Source organism: Lycorma delicatula, chromosome 4, assembly GCF_047948215.1.
Source record: "Lycorma delicatula isolate Av1 chromosome 4, ASM4794821v1, whole genome shotgun sequence".
In the NCBI taxonomy this organism is placed as follows: Eukaryota; Metazoa; Arthropoda; class Insecta; order Hemiptera; family Fulgoridae; genus Lycorma; species Lycorma delicatula.
The window spans coordinates 50,582,381-50,607,058 of record NC_134458.1 but is presented as its reverse complement, the minus strand read 5'-3'; the positions used below and the strand labels follow the sequence as shown (position 1 = coordinate 50,607,058).

Here is a 24,678-nt window from a genome sequence, read left to right as displayed (position 1 = left end):
AAACTATTAGATAGACCTACAATTTTTCAGGCAGGTACAATACATTCCACATTGAAATTAATAAGCAAACAATAATCTCTGAAATTAAATGAAAAGCAAGTTAAAAATTATTGAACAGACCACACATAAAAAAACTCAATATAAAATAACCAAAAACAATAAACAAATAGTAACTACAATAAATCGTCAAATTAGACGTTTGTATTAATTCAATGTACAAGTACACGATTAATAAATGGGCGAAATACTTTGTACTTATAAAATTTCAATACCTCAAATTATCACAAACAGAAAAATAACATTAACATAAAAAATAACAAATTATCGAAACTGTTGAATCGAACAACTAAATAATACGGGCATGTTTTCAAAAGAAACACAGGTATGGGGAAAAAACAACATAAAGGATAATGAATATAAATAAAACTAATTTCAGAATCAATAACATTTTCATTTAGACATTTTAATCTAAATTGTGTGGGCGGGGTTTTACTAACATAAAACAGAGGAAACATTTTTTCAATGTTAACATAACAACACAAAATACAAACCTTTTTTTAAATTATCCATGATGAGATAACAATTAGTATTTCAGAATTAGCACACAAGGCAATTATTCATAATTAACTAACATTCAAGGAATTAGAAAAATCATAACCAATCTCGACAGCATCGAAACACCAATACACCATTTTCATCAGATCAGAAGTTATATGTTTAAACAAATCGATAAGTAACGTTAACTATCGATTGTTCAATGTCACGAAAACGTACTTTTGAAAAATTGATAATGTTTACATGATTTCTGAGGATCCGTGATAAACGTTCACTTACGAGTGCATCACAGAATAATCTAACTTTTATGTCCTAAGCGTTTCTTAAAATACAAATGTGATGATTTGTGTGATTTGGGCTTTGTGAAGAGAAACTATTACAATACGGACGAAGTCACTTAGACTTAAAACTTTAACTTTTGACGAATTTTAACAAAATGACGATCAATTGTTTTATATATATATATATATATATATATATATATATATATATATATATACACAATTTAATTATGTAAGATTATAGATTTATATATGTTAGTCATAATTATCCTCTTGAAGATGGCAGAATAGCCGAAAGCGCTCGAGGAAATCGAATTGGAATTTGATAAGCTGTTTTCAAATTATATATAATAGTTGCTATACCAAACGGTGCCATGCTCGAAAAATCACATATTAAAAGCACAAATGGGTAAGTTAAAGTACACAAACCTGCGTGAACAAGTTAATATACTTATGGATACACCTATGAGTTTTAAAGATTACTGCGTAAATTACCTTACCTAAATAATGTCCTCGATAATGTAGGCAGGCAACCGCGCCCGCTTAAATGCCTGATGCGTAGAAGGATTTTGGCGCAATGTTACAAAAAACAATCCCACTGCATAAGCTAGTGGAGGTGATGGTTAGTTGGGATTCTATTTTTTAATTTCGTAGGGCGTTAATTTTTATTGTTTTGTCTTAGATATTATGAAAAAAAAAGCACGTAAGTTTCGCGGGCCCCTTGAGTGATCTCAGTTTAAGAAACACTGTCCTTTATGATCAGACATTGATAAGCTTACCGGTAAACTATAAGATCTTCAGCAAATTTTACCGTAGTGTACTTCAGTAATTTATTGTTTTGGTATTTTAGTGTATGAAGTTTCGTTGCGATGTAAAATATTCAATCACTCTGTAGGAAAAGATTATCCTTATTCAATCGCTATCAATGACGTCAATGAATCGTACGAATTTGACCCGATTTACACCAAAGTAAAATTAATATATGCATTTTCTACTTGGTCTAAACAGACCAGGAAGTCAAATTACGTTTTTCAAACAATATTTTACACTCAAAACTGGCCGCAGTATACAATGGTGCTATTTTTAAAAGTATTGAGATATAAGTACAGCATTTGTACAATGACATGATTGAAGATTTTGTTAATATAAGTCTATTCTTAATAAAGTTTCTTTTTAAAAAAACAAACTTTATTTATTTACTATCAAAATAATTATTACACATATAAATATTCTTTCTATATTACTATTTTGGATATATCTTCTATTACAAAATTTAGGAACAATGTTATGCGTACATGCTTACAAAATGAGTTCTAAAAAGAGACTAATATAACGTTAGATGTTCATTCTAATTATGTGAGTATAAGACAATAAAATAATATAAAGAACAAAGGCTTCAACTTAATTCCTATAATTATTGTATTTCCAGAAATACATTCCAGTAATAGTGCTTACATATGTTAAATACTATATTCTAACTTATATGTGCGAGGTGTGTGAGAAAAGTAACGAGACTGATTTTTTACTTACCAAAGTTTTTCATTTTTTCAAACTACAATATTTCCTTCGAAGTAGTTCCCTTGGGCAGCTATACATCGGCGAAGTCGTTGTTCCCTCTCCTCGTAGCAGCGCTGGAAGGCTTCAACTGGTAGGGCTTTTAACTGGTCGGTCACAGTCTTTTGAATGTTCTCCAGAGTTCCAAAATGATGTCCTTTTAAGACGTGTTTCAATTTCGGGAAAAGGAAAAAATCACAAGGATTCAAATCAGGTGAATAGGGGGGGTTGAGGAACCGTAGGATTGTGTTTTGAGGTAAAAAATTCCCTGATGGAAATGGCCATGTGACACGGGGCATAACAAAGTAAACCACACAGTGAACACAAAAATTCAAACGTTTACAAATTAAACTGCATTGACTGCATCAGATATTGCATTGGGCAGACCATATCCACATTACTACATAGATAAAGAAACCATTCAAGCAATGAATACAACAGAATCAACTTTTGGCAGTCACCTCATAGAAACTGATACACTGTGATATAAACCACATCATAAAACTTTTACACATTATGCATGAAAGCTGTTCAGTTTCATGTCCTCCTTATTAATGACAAACAAACTATGTAACTCTTTTCTTCTTACTTGTGTAAGGCATATCAATATGTTAAGCTAGTTAAGTTCAACAGCTGTTTTTAATATTTATTTTGTGATTATAATACTACTGTTAACTAATTCAGTTCTGTTAAATATGTACCTTAAATGTGAATCTAAATAAAATACTTTAATACTTCTTAAAATATAAATAATGTACACGTACATCATAATTAACCAATGAGAAATAAGTTACTAATAATACAATATTAAAATAAATGAAATGTATTTAAATCTGTTATAAATTACATATAATAAAAATACAATTGATCACACTAACAAGATGTATATTGAAGGGCATTAATAATCCAGTGGCATAAGTTCTGAATACTGGAAGGTACATTTAGGCACAGTTATTTGAACAAAAGCAACAATCTGATCAAGAACAAAGGATATGAAATTACATATACATTAAATCTAACAAAAACAATGTTTAAACAAACTCAACACAGATCTAAATCACATCCTACTTCAATAAATGCTGTATTACATATAGATTTCAATTACTCTAGTAAAATATTTTTAAGATTAATTAATCATTAGAATAATTTCAGTGTGAAGTTAAAATAAGTATGAATGCCAATAAAAATCAAACCATTTCATTTTAAAAAATACATACTCTTATAAAAAGAAGCTTCCTATGTGACTGAATTTTTTAGGAATTTGTCTAGTACTTAAAATGTAACAATTTTCTCAGTGATAAAATTGAAAATTATTTTTACCCTCACAATCTAACTTAGGCTAAAAACAATTTCTGCTATAAATGCTTGAATTAAAATTGTTTCCAGAAAGATTATATTGCAGAAAAAAATTACAAAAAATACCATGTTGATAGACTGAAGTTATTTCAGCTAAAATGAAATTGACGGTCAGTAGAAATCAAGCTGATCTAAAGAAAACAAATCATAATTTAATTAACTTTTTTATAGCAACCATTAGAAAGAGCCATGATAAAAAAAAACAGCTAATTAAGAAACTGATTATGGGTGACTAAACTTGATTGTAAATCATTTTAATAAAAGTCAGTCTATTAGTTCATCATCCATCTGGTGTTCTGGATGGTGAACTCACTTTACCTTTCGGGTAGGTAGGTGATTCAGTTCCTTCAATGACTACAGTTTTCAGTCTTGCTTGACACTAGAGATGTGGTTTGTTATTTTTAGTAATCGTTAGACTGATGGGAATGTTGCTATTGACATTTGCATCGGTGGCATCTTGGGCTGAGGTGACCAAGAGATGTCACATGCCGAGGTTTATAAGATGACCTCTGGTAAAGCCCATCAGGGCTAGGTACAGAGGGGGTGGTTGGAGGGTGTCTTCCCCCTAGGGGATCAGGATGCTCTAATGGTGGTAGGTCCTTTACACCACCACTGTCCTCACCCATTTCTGTCCCAAGCTTTTTTCTTCATCCCTTTGTATATTCCAGTCTTCATCTCAGTTATTAAATTCATCCTTCTTCTTCCTTGCTTCCTTTTTCCTATTACTGACCCTTGTAATGCAGTTGCAAGAGTCCACTTCTTCTAACTGCATGACCTAATCAGTTTCGCTTTTTTTTCTTTACTTCACATGTAACTACTGTTTCTTTTTTAATCCTGTTCATTAATTCCTTATTCCTCACTTTTTCTATCCATGTTACTTTATCCATCCTTCTCATATCCACATCTCAAAAGTATCAATCCAATTCCTTTCTTCTTCCTCTTCATCCATACTTCATTTCCATACAATAGGACATTCTGTATAAATAACATTTGGCTAACCTCTTCCTTAACCCTCAAGTTCAAACTTTTATTAAACAGTAATTTCCTCTTCTTAGTGAAGGTTTCCTTTGCTATCACTATCCTTCCTTTAATTAATATTGTGTTCTTCCAGTCCTATGTCACCATAGTCTTCAAATATCAATTTTTTTACTTTTTTTATTCTTCCTTACCACTTCATTACCTTAGTTTTTCTTTATTTATTTTCATTTCTTCCTCCAGGACTGTTAAAAATCTTTTTAAGTGCATGTGCACCATCAACTATCATATCATCAGTAGAAATTATGCAACTTATTTTTTGTCTTCCTATACTTATTCCTTTTTCTCTTTCTTCTAATGTAATACTAACCATATATCAATGTAAATGTTGAACAGTGTCAGTGAGAGGCAGGATCCTTGCCTATCACCTCCACCTAGACTCGCCAAATCAGTGATATTGTTAATTACTTTCATTGCTGCTTTTGCTTCATGTATAATTCTTTAATTAACCTTCTGTTATTTATTTATTTTTTTTTTTTATTTCATCATTTATGTTGTTTGCTGTTTTATAATGTGGATGACGGATTTCTGATGTTTTTTTTTCTACCATCACCTCATTCACAGCACCACCTAAACTCACATAAGCATTATGAGTTTCTCAAACTTACCCAAATAGTCTGTTATTAGATTATGATTACAGGCTACTCTCTACATCCACTTCATCTGAAGGCCACATAGAAAAACTCAACATTATAAAATATCTAGTACATACAAACAGATGTAACAGAAGACCTGCTGACGCACTCCTACACAAAATAAGTAAAATTATAATAAAAAATTATTACATTAATATATATAAATAAAGACTCAAAGAAAATAGCTCACAAATTTAAAAATTATAATGTAACCTTCAGGACACTAAACAAAGCAAAATAAATCATTACATACAGAACATATTCATCAGTTAAACACAATACCCCTTTCTTTTTCCTGTTTAGCCTCCGGTAACTACTGTTTAGATAATACTGCAGAGGATGAATGAGGATGATATGTATGAGTGTGAATGAAGTGTAGTCTTGTACATTCTCAGTTCGACCATACCTGAGATGTGTGGTTAATTGAAACCCAACCACCAAAGAACACCGGTATCCACGATCTAGTATTCAAGTCCGTGTAAAAATAGCTGGCTTTACTAGGACTTGAACGCTGGAACTCTTGACTTCCAAATCAGCTGATTTGGAAGTCGATTTCATTTCAGTAAGATACTGAAATGATTTTTGAGAATATTATTGCTTCTGGTGTTCTTTTTTTTATTTCATCTTATGTTAGTATCATGTGTTCAAAATGATTTAAACTTCAAAACTGATTTTTGGTACACTAAACACTTTCCTTCATACCACATCACATTTTGGATTATTGCAAAACTAAAGTACTATAGTAAAACTAGCTTCTTTTTTTTACACGATTATCCAAAAAAGGAGTGTAATGTATTTAGGGTGTGTGGATGTATGTTTGTTCCACCATAACAGCTCAACAGCCAAACTGATTTAGATGTATGATCCTGTGTTGGAATCCTTATGTTACCAGGGGTGTCATAGGCTTTATAAATATATATATATATATAATGTGTGTTCAAAAAGTAACGAGAATTTTGAAATTTCGCGAGTTGTGTTATTCCGATTCTCGGGATTTTTTTCTTGTTGTATTGGTAAACATGTCTGAAAAGTATATGTACATTTTTAGCCATATTGGGTGTTTAGTCTGTTGTCAGCTGTCGAAAGGATAACAAGTGTTTTGGTACGATCGGCGATTTTTTTATTTTTATAAATAATGGATCAGAGAATTTGTATTAAATTTTGCTATATGAATGGAATAAAGTGTAGCAATGTTTTAAAAATGTTAAATATTGCTTTTGGTGAGTCTGCTATGAGTAAAGCAAGCGTTTACGAGTGGTATAAGCTTTCCTAAGAAGGTCATGAAGACATTGAAGATGACGAGCGCCCCGGACGCCCGAGCACATCAACAACAGATGAAAACGTGGAAAAAGAGAAAGAAATGATTATGAATGATCGCCAAACACAATTAGAGAAGTCGCTGATGATGTTGTGATATCAATTGGCTCATACCATGAAATGTTTTGGGTATGAGACGTGTGACAGCAAAATTTGTTCCAAAATTGTTGAATTTAAAAAAAAACAGCGGCGAATGGAAATTGTTCAGGAGTCGCTAAATGAAGTCAACAACAATGCAGAACTACTGAAACGTATCATAACAGGTGATGAAACATGGGTTTACGGATATGATGTCGAAACTAAGGCTCAATCGTCCCAGTGGACGCATTCTGGATCACTAAGACAGAAAAAAGCTAGACAAGTACGGCTGAATGTAAAGGTTATGCTCATAGTTTTCTTCGATTTTAACGGCATAATGCATCATGAGTTCTTACCACAAGATCGAACGATTAATAAGGAGTATTACCTACAAGTTCAATGCCGTTTGTGTGAAGCAATCCAAAAAAAAAACGCCCGGATTTGTGGCAAAATAATTCATGGATTTTGCACCACGATAATGCGCCTGCTCACACTTCATTGCTTGTTCGTTAATTTTTAGCCAAAAACAACACTGTAATAATACCCCAGCCGCCATATTTGCCAGACATGGCCCTGTGTGACTTTTTTCTATTCCCAAAAATAAAGATAAGCTTAAAGGGCCGTCGTTTTACAAGCATAGATGAGATTAAAAGCGAACAGCTGAAAAAAATAAACACTATTCCAAAGATCGAGTTCCAGAAGAGGATAACATTAATGTAGACGAATAAATAAAATTTTTTCAAAAACAAAAATTCTCGTTACTTTTTGAACACACCTCGTGTATGTACACACACCTCACCTATACAAACACACCTCATATATATAAGGGCTTAAACTGCCAAATCTCCACTATTACATTTATATATATATATATATATATATATATATATATATATATATACATATGTAATAATGTGTATTATGTAATAGTTTGTGAATCACAGACTTTAATGAACTGGAAACTGTGAGCATCTATCACTGTTAGCTGAGTTTGAATTAAATGATCAATCAAATGAATAATATTACAAAAATAATAGAATTAAATTTACGTTAAATACAATAAAATATATTAAATAAATTAAAAAATTTTCTGTTTAATAATAATGGGCTTCCCGTGGGAACTGCTTGTGAGGTTAGAATGGTGAGGTGATGCGAGCACCTCGTACGAGGCGAGACCAATGATCACCATTAAGTGGTAACAAACGAAGTGCCCCTGGGGCGCTGTTTTGGGAAATGCAATGGGGTTCTTTTAAATAACTCTGCAAACAATCATCCAATTTTCAAAATTGAAACGGAGTATTTGTCAGTTGGTTGAAGGCTATCTTTTACATTCTCATCTCCACTCTCGATATAACAGATCACGGTTATTTGGGAATGTTATTATATCTACGCAACCGATCTTCCGATTTTCAAAAACAAGCGGGGTATTTGCTAATGTAATACAAAATCACTATGGAATCGAACGAGAACAAAAGTTAACTGATATACTCAGAAAAATCGAGTAGCCTGTGTTAAGCCGAAACCAGGTTGAGCCCGACGAGCTCCCACAAATGGTCTTTATAGAGTTTGATGACAGTACGATTAGAGACAATGCTGTCGGCATCGGATTGAACTAATTACACTAATAAACATAATTTTTGTTTCCTAACATGCGATACATGATTTTATTTGTTTTTTGATGCTAAAAACTAATATGAACTGAGAATTTTTCTATAATCCACCATTTTAAAATTTTTTAATTTTAATTAAAGGATTTTTTTCATTTTTCAAGGTATAGTTAGCATCTTAAGCTCCTATATTGTATTTTGTTAGCTCATTTTTTATTGTTTAACCTTGTTAACATAATTTTTAAGCTATAAATGAACAATACTAGACAAAGAATTAAATCATATCCCATTCACATATTATGACATCACATCTAACATTGAAGAGTGAGCCTTCTTGAACAAGATTAATCATGTCTTGCAGGTCAAAACATGCAGCTGAAAACACAGCTGTGTTGTTTGTATTAAGCAGTAGATTTAGGAATGAATTAATTTTGTTCAGTCTTATTGCTATCTTAAGTTTGTTAACAGTGCAGTGTCATAATGCCTCGAAATTGTGTAAGTGATGTGGATGCCTTTTGTTATGTACGTAGTGAGTTTACCATAAAATTAAATAGAAAAAACATTACACCTTTAAGTAAAAAAGCATATCATTTGTAGTTTCAGTGTAAAATTGGTGATCAGGATAAGACGTGGGCTCCTCATATACACTAATTGTTCAGTATGTTTAAGAGGATGGCTGAAAGGTACACGGAAGGCTTTGCCATTTGGTGTACCTATGATTTGGCATGAACTAAAGGATCATGTAACCAATTGTTACTTTTGTTTAACAAGTGTGTCTGGAATTTCTAAAAAATCTAAATATTCTAAAATATCCTTCATTGCAATCTACAATGAGGCCTGTACCTCACAGTGAAATTATTCCAGTTCTTGAGCCACCTGTGAATGTATGTTTTGAAAGCAGCAATGAAGAATCAGGCAGTACTAAAGAAGACAACAATGATTTGGATTTATCCTCCAATAAGCCACATCTTATATCACAAGGTGAATTAAATGACTTGGTTAGGGATTAAATTTATCAAAAAATCAAGCTGAACTGTTAGGATCAAGAGTGAAAGGTTGGAATTTACTTTAATAAAATACAAACATTTTGGGCTTTCGAAGCTGACAAAGAGAACTTTCTCAGTACTTTATTGATGAGAATAATTTGGTTTATTGCACAAATATTGATGAGCTTATGTTGCTTATGTAGGACAAGTTCAAACCTGAGGACTGGCACCTTTTCGTAGATTCGTCCAAGTATAGTTTAAAAGTGGTTCTACTACACAAAGGTAACAAATATTCAATCACTTATGCAATATCCAATCACTTCGATAGCAATCACTTATGGTATTAATTTGAAAGAGACATACCATATGATGAAAGATGTTCTTAAAAAAATAAATTATAAAAAACATAGCTGGAACATATGTGTGATTTAAGAATTATAGCTATTTTGATAGGCATGCAATTTGGCTATACTAAGTACACGTGTTTTCTTTGCAAATAAGATTTTCCGGAAGTCGAATCATGGTACCCATTATAATAGGTAGCTTTCTTATGAAATATACCTAAAAAAATAAGACAAGATATAGAAATAAAGACTAGACCTCATTATGCAGTATTTAATTAAATAAAATAATGGGTGATCAATTAACTTCCAGACAGTTTTAATTTGTTTAAATACATTTTCATGTAGAAATAGCAGGCATTTAAGGTTGTCTAATGATTAAGTTCTCACCAGGTCTTACATCGATAAGAAAATTTTGTCATTCAACGAAAATATTTAAATGCAGTTCGGAGGGATGAAAATAGTAATATTTATGATTGCAATATGGTATTTAATTTTTCCTCAACTAATTTTTTAATATCCGACATTAAAAATGTGTTATTACTACCAACATATCTTCTCAGAGCTGACCGTACCATCTTGATCGGATTTAAATCAGGATGGTAGTCGCAGAATATAATGTCTGTGTTTTTTTAATAGTTCATCAAAGTGGTAGTTTATTTTTGAATTTCTATGTGATTTAATTATGTCATAAAATTATGGTTTTAACATTGTTTATTAAACAGAATATTGTTCTTTTCTAACCAATTAATCAGCCACTTTTCCTGTTTTTTTTTTAATTTAGTGGTTTCTCTAGAAGTGAATTGTGGTATGGGTAACAACCACTAACTGGGGGAGAAAACCAGGAGTTAATTTTTTAGATGCCCACTTCATAAAATTATTGTTGACGCTTTCATAATAGTCATCGCTTTTTGAACTCGTTTTTCTAGTTAACATCACGATTCAGAATGAACCCCATTTCTCCTCAAGTGTGGATTTTAATTAACCAATTACCTTTACTAATCGCCACTTTTACTCTTGCACCACGGTCGTCCGACCACGATTTTGTCGTCGAATGGGATGTTTAAAATATTCAATTCACCCAAATAAACAATCAAAGAATTTTCTTTTCTGCAGTCAGTCATTTTTCTTAAATACTCAATCCTCTTACACCGGATGTCTTTTTTGCAATCAGAAGTTTCCTATTATTATCAGTTTTACACCACAAAGCCTAACTGTTTCAGGATAGCTGCTAGTGTAGTTCTAGAACCTTTAAACTGAAGACTCTTTTGAAGTTCTTTGTGTAATTTATTTAATGTAGACAGTTCATTATGTTTTGCGTGAAACCCATTCGTCTTACAATGTCTTGATCAAAACTGTCTTATCCACTAACTGGTTTTGAACGTTGTTTATACTTTTTTTGGTGTGCTGAATGAGCACGCTTTGATTTAAATTTAAGAAGATCCTACTTTTTGGAGTTTTTGAACTCCCATAAGCTGCGGCTGCAGCGGTTCTTTCTTCACATTTTTGAATGCGTATTAAATGTTTGTAATCTTCTAATGTTCCTTGAAGCTTTATAGCTTCTTTGTTCACAAAATCGTCTACATTATTAACTATTTCACTTGCCTGACTACGAGCATTTCATTCTCATCATAAACAACGCGTACAATAAACATCATCTTAAATTTGTTCAGGGCTTCCACCCTCCGCCTATATACCGCCTACCAACCACCCACCATCTATTTACCCACCGTTCATTAGCCGTCCACCCACCACCTACCAACCACTATCCGGCCACCATCCACCCACCGAAATAAAAAAAAAATTTAATAAATAAAATACGTAAATATGTAATACCTATAGGTCATAAAATGATTTCAATTCTACCATTGTCAAAAAAGATTCACAACCCAAAAAACATACGAATCGATTAATACACACAAAATATTAAATAACTCGCAACGCATTACAGAAGGAAATAACTACATCACACGTATTGGTACACACCAAGAATTGAACTAAATCAGTTATGTTTATAAACATCATCAACAATAATAATACCCATTACAAGTGTATATAAATATAACTGAAATGAAATATTTTGATAACCTTTAATCGTATTAGTGGTCATTAATTTTGTGACTCACTTGATGGAGGGAGTATAATAATAATCTATTAATACAAGTATAAATTATTCGTTTTGTTCTGTATACAGTAAAAATTATTTATAAGTACGCTAAATATTTTTAAAGAAATTATTGTCTGAAATTAAACAAAATGAAACGAAATTTTAATTGTGAAAAGAATCTTTCCTATTTATGAAAATAGTTAAACGCACTGTACTGCAGAATAATCGGTCTCTGAATGACCCTAAGTTACGCAAAAAGAATAATATAATGCCTTGCACAGTGACTGTCAGCCTCGTGTAAGCAAGCTTTTGTTTTCATCATACGAAATTTACGCGAATGAGAGAGAGATATAAAATAACTTCTTTTTTATCTGCTACACTGCGTTCGGAAAGTCACTATGCATTCTGCATTCTTTCGCCGTTAGGTTGGTTTCGCTGTGGGTTCGTTGAGCGTTGCTCAGTAATGAACCAAGACATCAGTTGTTGACTTATGATTGAAGGTATTTCGTTTCGTATATCAGAATGGCTCTTTCAGTAAAGGAACGCATTTTTTTTTCGTTGAATGCGTTTCATAAAGGTAAAAGATATACTGATTTAGCGAAGCACAAGTTTTCTGAAAAGTTTCAAGTATTCCTGTTCCTCACTGCAATGCAGTTAGTTTGAACTCTTACCGAAAAACTTCGGGTAACAGAATCTGTTGAAGACGTTGATGGAATTGAAAGAGCACTAAACCAACAGAAGCAGCTTGATATTTTGAAAGTTATGGCTGAAAGAAGTCCATCAAAGTCAATGCGTAAGTTAGCACAACAGCAAGATATCGGACTTGACCGCACATAAAGCTGTAAGATAATAACAAACCTTTCCCCTAAAAAGTAAAGATGTTCAAGAACTCAAACCTATAGATCATGACAAAAGATTAAATTATTTATGGTTTAAACGTTTTATTGACCGAATTCCGTAGGCATCCTCAATACTGCGTTTTTTACAAATGAAGCGTGGTTTCATCTGTGAGGGTATATTATTTCACAAAATCCACGATTGTGGTCGACAACTAACCTCCATAAATTACGCAAAGTCTTTACTCAAAGCGAAAATTGGAGTCTGGGTCCAATTTTTTTGAAAATATAGTTAATAGTGATCGTTATTGCGCTGTTTTAACAAACTTCATTAATCAATTAAAAGAAGAGGAAATCAATCGCGGTTGGTTTCAACAAGATGGCCGACAGCGCAAACAGCTAACAGGTCTATGACGAGTTTTCCTTTTTCACCAAAGAAGAGCTGGCAGCTGCTGCGGCACGCATGCCAGCAGACAAGTCTCCCGGCCCGGACCTACTGCCAAATCTAATGGTCAAGACGGCAGCACAGGCTGATCGTGATGCATTTCTGGAAGTTTAGAATGCATACCTGGCAGAAGGAGACTTTCCGGACAGGTGGACTACGCAAAGACTAGTTCTCGTCAACAAGCCCGGAAAAGACCCTGACCACCCACCTCTTACAGGCCGCTAGCTACGCTGGATGCAGTGGCAAAAATACTGGAACGCATGCTCCAACACAGATTAGTTGAGGCTGTCGAAGACTCGGGCGGACTCTCTTCGAGTCAATTTGGCTTCCGGAAGGGCAGGTCTGCCATTGATGTGATATCTCTCGTCTGCGAGACGACACACAAAGTAATACGGAATGACGGTGGCCAGTCCACCGGTAGGATGTGCGTGCTAGTCTTCGCAGACGTCAGAAACGCTTTTAACAGCATTACCCATGCGGCTATTGTACAATCGTTACACATGCATGGAGTACCTGAATATATAATCAGAATTGTAATCTCATACCTGACCGGACGCATATTAACCTGTGAAGCTGAAGAAGTGCCCTGGATAGAGGAGTTCGATCCGTGGACGACCCTCTGGAACCTTGCCTATGACGGGAACTTCCGCCTCCCGCTTCCTGCAGGTGTATCTCTTGTTGGCTACGCTGATGACCTCGTTGTGGTGGTAGAAGCAGCCACCAAGAGAGAGGCGAAGGAGAAAATACATACTGCCTATAGCAGTATCAGCGACTGGATGCAAGTAGATGGGCTTCAACTAGCACCTAAAAAAACCGAGGTAGTCGTAGTAACTGTGAATTGAATTGATAATTACCTTGGAAGGTCAACGCATCCTGTCTAAACCGGACATAAAATATTTGAGCGTATGGCTTGTTGCCAGGATATGTTTCGGGACACATACGATAGAGGCATGTAAGAAAACGGACAGGGTCATGGGACTGCATCTCCCTTTCAACTGATTAGTTATCTAATTTAGGGAATTTTTTTCTACAAGGCCACTATTTCAAAAAAGCAGAAAGTTTTATTCTTTTCCCAAAATAACACACACAAAACAGAATAATATCTGACATATTGTTACTGAAAGAAAGGTATACACAGTTTAATAGTTAATTAAAATCGTTCATTTTTCTTAATTTTGATAAGTGAGCAGAGAATGTGGGGGAAAAAAGAAAAAGAAGAATTCAATGAGTCAGATGAATTGCTGTAAAACAGTTTACATATTTATTTAAAATGTTAATAACTATAAATAAATTTAAACAGTATTGACTGACAACACATTACAAACTTAATTTTAATAACAACTGAAGTTAACATGAAAGGCACTCTTTTAATCACTATATTTAAAATGTTAACAATGCAATAAAATTAATATATTATTATTATCTGATAATTTAATTTTTATAAATGCTTCCTACTTAAAAACAAGTTAAAATGAAAAATTTGCTTTTATTCTATTTGTATTAATAATTAAGCAAAATAAGTTAAAATTTCAAAATAAATCTAATTCTTTTATTTAAAAGTAAGAAATAAAATATGTTAAGTACAAATTACAAATTACAAAAAAATATACTTAAATACTTACTAGGTATAATTATAAGAAATATATGTAAGTATATTTCTTTTAATCAGAACACAATTACAGTTATACACTTTATATGTTATTAGAATTTTTAAAATTGAATAACACTTTAGAAATAGCATTTATGAAACTCACAGAATGATACAAAATTAGAAAAATTAATAGTAATTCATTTTTATATAAATATTTATTACATTCTAACAAAAAAAATTATGTATTTAAAAAAATAAAAGTTAATCAGTATTTTTATACGAATGTGTTTGTGTGAGCACATATAACTTAATTTCAATTGCGATTTGTTAAATTAAATTACACTAATGGTAACCTTAAGGGCTCTGTACAAAAATTAAATTATTTTAAAATATTGAAAAATCAAACAATTCATGATTGCAATTAATTTGTCAAAACAAAAAGCAATGATTACAATTTTTTTTAGTGCCAATCTCTTTACCCAATATTTTTTTAATACCTGAAGTAAAACTCATTCAACTTTTATCACCAGTCATCAGTGACTTAAGACAGCAGAAAATGTAGTCAAAGCAAAATAAAAAAGTTCTTAGTACATGATTACAATGCAATTGCACTTACTCTGGACAAACAAAATAATTTCTTATTGCTCAATCAAAAAACTAAAATCAAGCACCTCCGATTACAGTTACCAACAATTAAAAATGAAAATTGACTAGTGACACAAAAACTAAAAATGCATTAGTATCATTCATATTACAAGATTAATTTTCCATCAAAATGTAAAAACAAAAAAATCAATACATGTATTAGTATCTATAAATACACATTTTAAAAATACAGTCTATTAATTTAAACACAAATTAATGATCATAATTTGTACATTGAACACCTATAACAAATTTATACAAATTTTCAACTTTCTTAAACATTTCTATCATATTTAATGAAACTATAATTACATTAATACTAAAACATAAAATTAATTTATAAAATAAAAATTTAACAAAATGTAAAGAAATCTTTAATGGTATATAAATATTTAGATTACAACGGCAAAATTCATGAAATGAAACTTTTAAAATGGTGAATAACTAGTATTAAGTTTCACTAAATGATGCAATGCAATGAAAATAATTATAAAATGTAATGTCAATACCAAAATAATTATTAAAAATATTGTTTTAATAGTACAATATTTGAATATCATATATCTTTAATAATAATAACAATAATGATAAATAAATAAAAAATTACTACTAAAATGAAATATATCTGTTCTTCTAAAAATATATTTTAAGTGGATAAAGACAATAGTTTTTCTCAACAATTAATTACATTAAGATAATCTTTACTATACAAATTGTGATGTAACTAAAACAGAATTAAATCGATTAAATACCATCGCTCCAGCAGTTATTACACAACTCTCCAATACAGAAGTCAAATAAATAGTAGGAGTTAGTTAACATCATAAATTCAACTCCATGTAAACAAATTGTTGAAACCAATTTTGTACAATGAAAAGTTTAATTAGGAATGATGGTATCTAAAAAGGGACAATTATAACTGTAAAATTGAAACAATCAGACTAGCATTCACATTTAATTTGAAATAACATTAATATATTATCAAAGCAACCCTTGCCTATGGTACCACCAGGATAAAAGAAGTGAAGTAGATGCAGTGACTGAAAAATGAAAATCAATTTTAGAAATGTGAAGAAAACGATTTCATAGTCAAAATATTTATAGATTGTTTTTTCAAGTGCTCATTGAGAAATAGTAATTAATGTAGTTAATATATTGCAAAACTAGAACCAGAAGTTAGTTCTTTGCAAAATCTATGTCTACAAAGAAACCGATATACTTGGCAAAGGCAGTAAGTACCTCAAATGTAAAGTAGAACTAACTTATGGAATCAAAACAAAGAATCAATGAAAAGACATCCTTGGAAAGTATTCCTGAGACTCATTTACTTGGGGTGGTAGTGTGAAAATAGAATATTACAGAAATAATTCATACACAATGAATGTTTGGATAATTCAGAGGGTAAATAACGTAAGTTTTATGATCACAAAGTACAGAACTTGATATGCATAGAATAAACAAAAACAATTTTTGAATAACAGAACATGTAGGATGAGAATTTATAAAAAATAAGTTCAACAAGAGGGAGATTTAGTAACAAATTAATCAGGTCATCATGCTGAAAAATGTTCTACAATCCTTTATCTAAAATAATTTTTTCCTAAAAAATGAATTTCATAGTAAAAAAATAAAATTAAATTAAATGATATAAAAGCCCCTACATGCTTCAGTTTTGTTTAAGAAGTTTATGGTAAGAAGTTATACAAAGCAACATGACATTCATACAACTTTGTAGGGTTATTATAGTTCTACATTAACAATAATACAAGTTCACCGTTATAAAATGTGTTCTGAAGGAAAAAACAAACATTTTATATTTGTTTTAAGATAAAAAAATTATGTAATTTCCTAATAAAACAATACAAAATTACTGATTATCTGCATAATTATTATCATCTCTCAAAACTTTGGATCACTCAAAGCATATTATTATTACATAGACATACTTGATCTTTTCCACAGATTGTTGCTTTTGTTACAACAAATTATAATTCTCAATATACTTTTAACCAGCCACAAAAATTAAATAGTAGAGGAAGCAAAAAACTATTGAAATTGTGCAGGCAGAATTTGGAAGTATTTATTGTAAATAAATAAATAGAATGAAGTTACTAAAACTTTGTTGACTGTATCAACAAAGCACTAAACACTGCTAAAACATTGGTACTAGCAGTAGTCCATGAGCAGCAAAATCTGCTTTATCCAGAAAGAAGTCATTAGTGGAGTACATCTTCCTTCTCTTACTATTCCTGTAACCGTTCACGAATTGATGATATCTATGAAAAACTGTTTGCTATTAATGAATTTTCAATGGAAATGAAAGTAGGTATAATATACTGAAAGAATAAACTGTTTAAAAGTAAACAATGAATTGGCTGTGAATATTTTAAAAAATCTGTTTGAGATAAATATGTTACTCTGAAGATAGATTTTATTAAGTTATACACATTTGAATATCTAATAACAAAATATGGTATCACCATTAGAAAAAAAAATATATATATATATTTTTTTTTTATATGTATGTGGACTGGTCCATTACATGCCCTGATGGATTGGTAAAAAAAAAATTCTTATTTTCAAGCACAAAATTGTTGACTGATAATTAGATTGGGAAAAGGGAAAGGAAGCCTGGCTTTACCTAATAGGCACTGCAGCTCTAGTTTGGCTTTTGTACAACCCCTGGACAGGAAAAGAATACTTGGATGATTCTGCAGGTACATAGGCTCATTTAGTCAGCACGACATCACAGATAGAATCAGCGCCACTGACCCAACTCCCTTGGCACTTGCTCAAGGAAGATGGAATAAAATATATGGAAAGGAAGAAGGTGGTAACCGACTCACTTGGGGACTGCCACTGTTCATCGTCAACAAAGTACTTAAAATGAACTATTTTTCTAAAATGAAATGTTTAGACACCAATGGATTATCATCACAACATCCAATAATGTTTCTTATTCTATAAAATATGTTACCTTCTTGTGCTGCTTTATATGTAAAATTCAGCTTAACAAACAGAGTACAAAGCATCCTAACATATTAAAAATGAAATTGAAAACAAGATGAGCAATTCTTAATGCTTATTTTGTAGTTCAGTTCTGCAAATAACAATATTAATTTCCAAAACGGCGACAGAATTTACTATTATTTGGAACCAGTTGACTGTTGTATTCATTACAAAGTAATAACATTTAATTTTCATAGAACTTTGACTAAAACATAAATTATGCAGTCAATTGTAAATTCAGTGAAATGTGATTTTTAAACATGTTATAAATAATAAAAAAAAAAATTAAAAATATTTACTATAAAACTAGGAATGAAAATGTTCTTGTGATAATAATATCAATTACAGGATTTATAAAAAAAATAACATTCACATTTAATGATAATTTTAAATTCTTATTTAATAACAAAAAGAGCCACTTTTCAATTTTTTCACAGCACCAAAATGAAAATATTTTATGTACCTTAATTAGAAAAATAATTATTATTAAAGTATGAAAAGAAGAAACACAAAAAAAATCAATAACATTAATATAACTATCACAAGTAACACATTAAAAAAGCTTATTAAAACATTTTTTTACATAAAAAAATAAAACATATTTTTTTAAAAATGCAAGAGTAATTAAAGTACTTAATATCAGCTTAATTTTAATTAATTTTTGGAAGATATTAAAATGCTTACAACTTTAATAGTTATTGTCCTAATTACTTAGTATAGGATAAATACAATAACTAAAAAATAGATTCATAACTCAAAATTATATAAAAATACATAATTACATAGTATGTATTAAAAATACCTATATCTGTTTATATATTTCTTTTTATAAAGCCATTACATCTGTACAAAAATAGTTTTAATTTCTTTGGATACATTCAACAGATTTGGAGAACACCACTAATAATCTTAGCTAATCTGAAAAAAAAAGAAATTAAAAACATTTACTAGAAATACATTACAATTCAACACAGAAATAAAATATTAGCTAAGAAAAATTTATAACAATGCTATTTCTTATTTTAGAGAGCATTATCAAGATAAATAGTTTGTGTAGAAATATTAATGCAGAAATTTACCATTAATTTTTAATTCATTTTGTTACAATCCTTATGATAACATTAATCTGTCGATCTTTCTGTCCTTCCATCTATGTCTGTTCAATAGAAATCAGAAGAAATTCATTAAATCTAAAACAAATTAGAAATTTGGAATGCAAGTATAACATCACTAGATTTAGGAAAACATAATGTAATTCAAAATTATAAGCTATTATTTGGCAATGGAAAAAATCTTTACTCAGTTTCAAATGAAACATCTAGTCTGTGAGTTACAAATATTACACACATTACACAGTTCAGAACGATTTTGTTGATTAAGCTGCCAGAGAGAAAAAAATTGTATGCTTCATTTTCGTCAGTTAAAAAAAAAATTTGAGAAAAATCACGTGGTTTCTGCTGTCAATGAGCAGTGATACAATAATAAAACATAAACTTTAAAAAGTTTTTGGAACACTTCTACTTCTGATTTACTGACCAAATCTTTCATCAAATGATGTTTTATGTTTCAGAAATTTTGCCAGAGTTAGTTTCATAAAGATTGGTACAGATGCTTTTAATGTATACAATTAATAAATTGTAGTTCGCTTTTATTTCATGTATTTGTTAATTTTAATATGTTATTATAAAAGTAATACAGTAATAAAGTAACAATAAGAAAAAAGAATAAATCAAATTTTACATAATGTAACAGATATCGTATAATAATAACTTTCTATGAAAAACGATGGTGCGTGGGTTTGTTTGTTTGTTGTATGTGTTCACAGTTTTATTTTAGCTGCTATTGGCGCAAAGAGGACCAATGGCGGTGCGCCGGGCGGCTGCACACGGCTCCCTCCACGACTCTCTTCCGCTAGAAGTAGTTCGTTGTCAATTAATTTACAGACTGTTTACTTTAATTTCTAAGCGTACATTATTTTTATTTACTCATTATTATTTAGTAATTTTATTAACAAAAGAGAGGGATTATTATTTAATATTTAGCAATAAAAAATGATTCTTTATTTAGCGTGAGAGAGCCGTTGCACATGGCTCCCTCCATGACACTCTCCTTCTAGAAGCAGTCCGTTAATTTACAAATTATATTTAACTTCTAACCGAATATTATTTTTATTTATTTATTATAATTATTATTTAATTTCATTAATGAAAAAAAGATATTATTAGTTAATATTTAGTATTAAAAAAAGTATTTTTTATTTAGCGGGAGAGACTCGTTTGTGCGCAACCACGCGGTCCACTCTGTGTCAATACAGCATCTGAACTGACAACTAACACAACCTCACAAGACGGCGTCCTTAAACCAACTCCCTGTTATCAATATGGCTAGCGTTAAACATTATATGTCTATTAAAAACTTTTAAATTCTATATCTTTTCACTCCTTAAGCCTATTATAAATATAAAACACCAAAATGTTAAGAAAAACATTCTCTACGCATTAATATTTCTTTTCTTAAAATATTTCAGTAAAATACTTAATATTGTCACAAACATGAGGATACGAACGCGTCCAGGGGGCAGAGCCCCCTGGCTAGACGGTCCGGCTAGCATGAATAAATAATTTTGTGTTGTCATGAGAAGATATTATAATAATTTTGCCAGATCCATACAAACAAGTTTAATTCAAACTGCTGGTCTGCTACTTGGCTTTATCATCTGAAAGAGCTTGCAGTACTTTTAAATAAACAATACAATTAAGTGTATCATAATCTACCTATAGGGATTAAGAAACAACACAAGGTTTATTTCCATTAAAAAAGAGGACAACCGATATATTTTATCTTAAAACAATAAAGCTCTATCATAGATTACTCGACCCAGAGACAAAATCAACTTTCGAATCGATCATATTTTGCTACACAGACAACGGAGACAAAAATACTTCAAAAATGAATTCATTATTTCGAAAAAACCCAAGATAAATCGGATAAAAAATTTCGATTAATACAAGGTTATACTTTTTCAGTATTCTAATAAAACATTAAGTATACGAAAAAAGTAACCGTTGAGAGTAAAATGTGGGCTATGATTATATTTTTAATAATACATAAATAAAACCAAGTATTGTAATACGTATTAAACAACTTTTGTTTTTAAAATTGATAATCTTACTTACTTCCTGTAAGTGTTAACAAATACGAAGAAAAGTTCAACTGGTGTGACAATATCGGTTAACAATCCTGTAAACGATTCAATATCGCAATAAATCACATTATTATACTTACATTCCTACTGGAAATAAAATATTATACCTCGGGATTCTTTCAAAATTCAGAAGAATCATTTGGTCATAAAAATTGGCCACCAGATAATCGTTTTGTGACCGCAAATACGAATCATTAAGACCGATACTTAGTAAATAAAACGTTCTACCACGTTTTCATGTTTACAGATCCGCTAAACCGTGCTAAAACAATAATAATTTATTGCTAAAATAAAAACAAATTTTAATACGTTATAACACTAGACAATAAAAATATTTTTGCGTAACGGCATAATAATTTTGTTTACACGAGTCATATTAAGATTTTACCATTATTATTGTTATTAAGTAATATTTTCATTAATAAGATCTTCCCACTAATTTTTAAAAAACTAAATAAAATATTTTTTTTTACGAACCCAACATTGCTCTATTGATGAGTTTCTAAATCAAACAAACTTAATTTTCGTTACGTCAATTTTTTTCAAATAATTTTTATTATTTTCATGTATTTTCTTACAAATATTTTGTGTATTAATATGGATTTTAATTTGTGTTTTTATTATTAATTTTGTGATGCAGCACTGATAAAGTTTGTTAAAATTTCATTCGTTTTCCATGATTAGGACAGTTACTTTTTTTAACTATGAAAAATTTGCACACACCATTCTCGACAAGATCTGTATAATATATAATTGTGTACGAGTTCAATCACATAACGTTAAGGCTTTTGTAAAAATAAGAGAGTAAATTTCAAGATTCTGATAATTAAAATTTATATTTCAAAATGAATAGTGATGTTTTTAACTGCGCTACTTTCTTTAAAAAATTATATAACACTACTTAATTTTAAAATAAATATAGACATATATGTTTTTAAATAAGTATTTTCATATTTTATCATGGTAATTAAATAATAATTTTCATCATCATAGCAAAAATGATAAAACACATTAAACCATGTCATTTCAATATCCTCCAGTAAGGATTTGGCAAAACAGTTTATAATTCAGCCAGGTACTTCTACTTACCACGCAATTCTTGGGGCAGGCAAGGGTCTTCTTTAGGGAAGACTGAGCCTGTTCTTGACTAATTTTTTAGTATCTAAAGAAAAGCAATTCTTTGCAGCATACAATTGAGTCAGTCAGTCAGTGAAAAATCATTGATAAGTAATGAGTTGCTTCCGTCCTGGATAAAAATATTCCATCTTCCCGAGAAAGTTTTGGTGGGGCAAACATCTCAAACAAACTCACCTTGAGTACCCCATGTGAGTTTGTCTCATTTCATGTTCTTCAGGGGTAAATCACCCATTGCTTACTACCCACCCTTTTCTTATCCTTCATTCCTTCCACCCAGGAATGTATAATATTGTTGTGAACAACAATTTAAAGTGTTAACAAGGAAATAAATTAACCATCTTTTGGTAACAAAAATATAAATGAAAAGTTATAATTATGATTAGAACAAAGAAAGAGTGGTAGGCTCATAGTTCATTGGAAACAAAAGATGAAAGCACAGTGGAAAGAAGAGGAATAGATACCAACTTATGCTAAGATAGGAGAGAATGGTGTAAGGAGTGCAAGAACAGTTGTAGTGTCTTGCCAAAAGAAGAAAAATTAATTTAATCAGCAGGTCCAATAAGAGCCAAACAGAATAAAGTAATTGCAAGCTTCCCCTAATATACTTATCAGCATAACATTTTAAGATAATGAAAATGATTTTACATAAATCAACTCATTAAACAGAACAGTACACTGAAGGTCCTTGGTAAGCCAGGAGACAGAATATCTTAAAGGGCTAATGGTTCCACAAATATCTCAAACATCTCAGGGATTAAGATCCTTGAAAACTGAAATGCTCAAGACCAAGGCCAAATTTAATGTTTTCTGTACATAACTGATGTACAGAAACATGATATGTACACAAACAATGATGTATAAAGTGAAACAACACCAGGTGGTTTTCACTTTGATGCTTTCTTAATTTATTAATCTGCTAATAACCACAGCAGTCAATGGTTCTCAAAAAAATGGTGTACTAGCTGTCTGCTTCTTTTATAGGACACTATCTCAAAATAATATTGCGATGTTAATTTTCAAGGTAAAACAATAAAATAATTTATATGTTTAGGCGTTTAAAATATACAAGAATTTATACGTTTATGACATATTCAATACACTTAAATGTTTGTGTAGATTCAATAATACAAATGGTTAGCAACTGTTAAAAATAATTAAAATTTAAAACTGGATGGCTATTTTGATGGATAACAAGCATCATCATCATCATCAAGTGATGAGGGTTTGTAAAAAAACAAATACTTAATATAAATAAAGAAATATAAATGATAAAATAATAACTTTAAGCAATACTTTTGGGCACTATTGAAGAGCCTATTAAAAATTTTTTTATGTAAGTTTCCTATAATTTTCTGAACATTAAACAATTACCCCCATTAATCTCTGTTTAAGAGAGGAGATATTTCTTTGATTGGTTGAAGATTCATGCTATTTATATCTTTCTTGAGATAAATTTTAATCTTATTGTAATATATATAACAGGCACACATTCAGCATTGTGGTCAATTTATGTTGGGAGTTTGAGTCATTTGGACTATTTTAAGCTTTCTGCTTTTGACTGGGGTTGTTTAAAATGATACTACATGGCTTTCAGTCAACATTTATTTTTTTTTTTATAAACACAAATTTAAATACTCTTTATTAGTATATTAAAGATATTGTTTATTAATAATTATGAAAACAATTTTTTATTTTATTGTTTCCTGCTTTTAAATACTAATTTATCAATATTTAATGATGATGATGATGATGACTAACAATTAAAATAGGCATAGGCTTCAACATTTAATTACTTTTTTGAACAGTTTTGTGGTTCTGTTTTTGAATTTACTTTAATAACTACAGCTCTTTCTTGTATTTCTGTGTAATGCCAAAATTAAATACTTAAAATCTGGCTACAATAAGTTAATAGACTAAAACTTGGTAAATAGAATTGTACATTTTGTAATAAGGTATTT

The 24,678-nt window shown here is 30.5% G+C and overlaps 2 protein-coding genes across 4 annotated transcripts in view; both read right to left on the bottom strand.

Annotated features, from left to right (window-relative positions):
* Positions 1 to 708, bottom strand: part of LOC142323382 (rabankyrin-5) — a 207,064-nt gene extending 206,356 nt beyond the window's left edge. Inside the window, exon 1 of the mRNA XM_075362940.1 lies at positions 552 to 708. Within this exon, the coding sequence (XP_075219055.1) occupies positions 552 to 570 (19 nt within the window). The 5' untranslated portion in view covers positions 571 to 708. The remainder of the gene's footprint in view (positions 1 to 551) is intronic.
* Positions 709 to 14,362: 13,654 nt separating this feature from the next.
* Positions 14,363 to 24,678, bottom strand: part of coro (protein coronin) — a 95,318-nt gene continuing 85,002 nt past the window's right edge. The window contains exons 10-11 of one of the 3 annotated variants that reach the window (XR_012756096.1): positions 19,458 to 19,568; positions 14,363 to 19,296 (exon numbers count right to left, since the gene is read on the bottom strand). The gene's annotated coding sequence lies outside the window, so the exon portion shown is untranslated. The remainder of the gene's footprint in view (positions 19,297 to 19,457; positions 19,569 to 24,678) is intronic. The other 2 variants (XR_012756097.1, XM_075362933.1) reach the window with 2 other exon arrangements.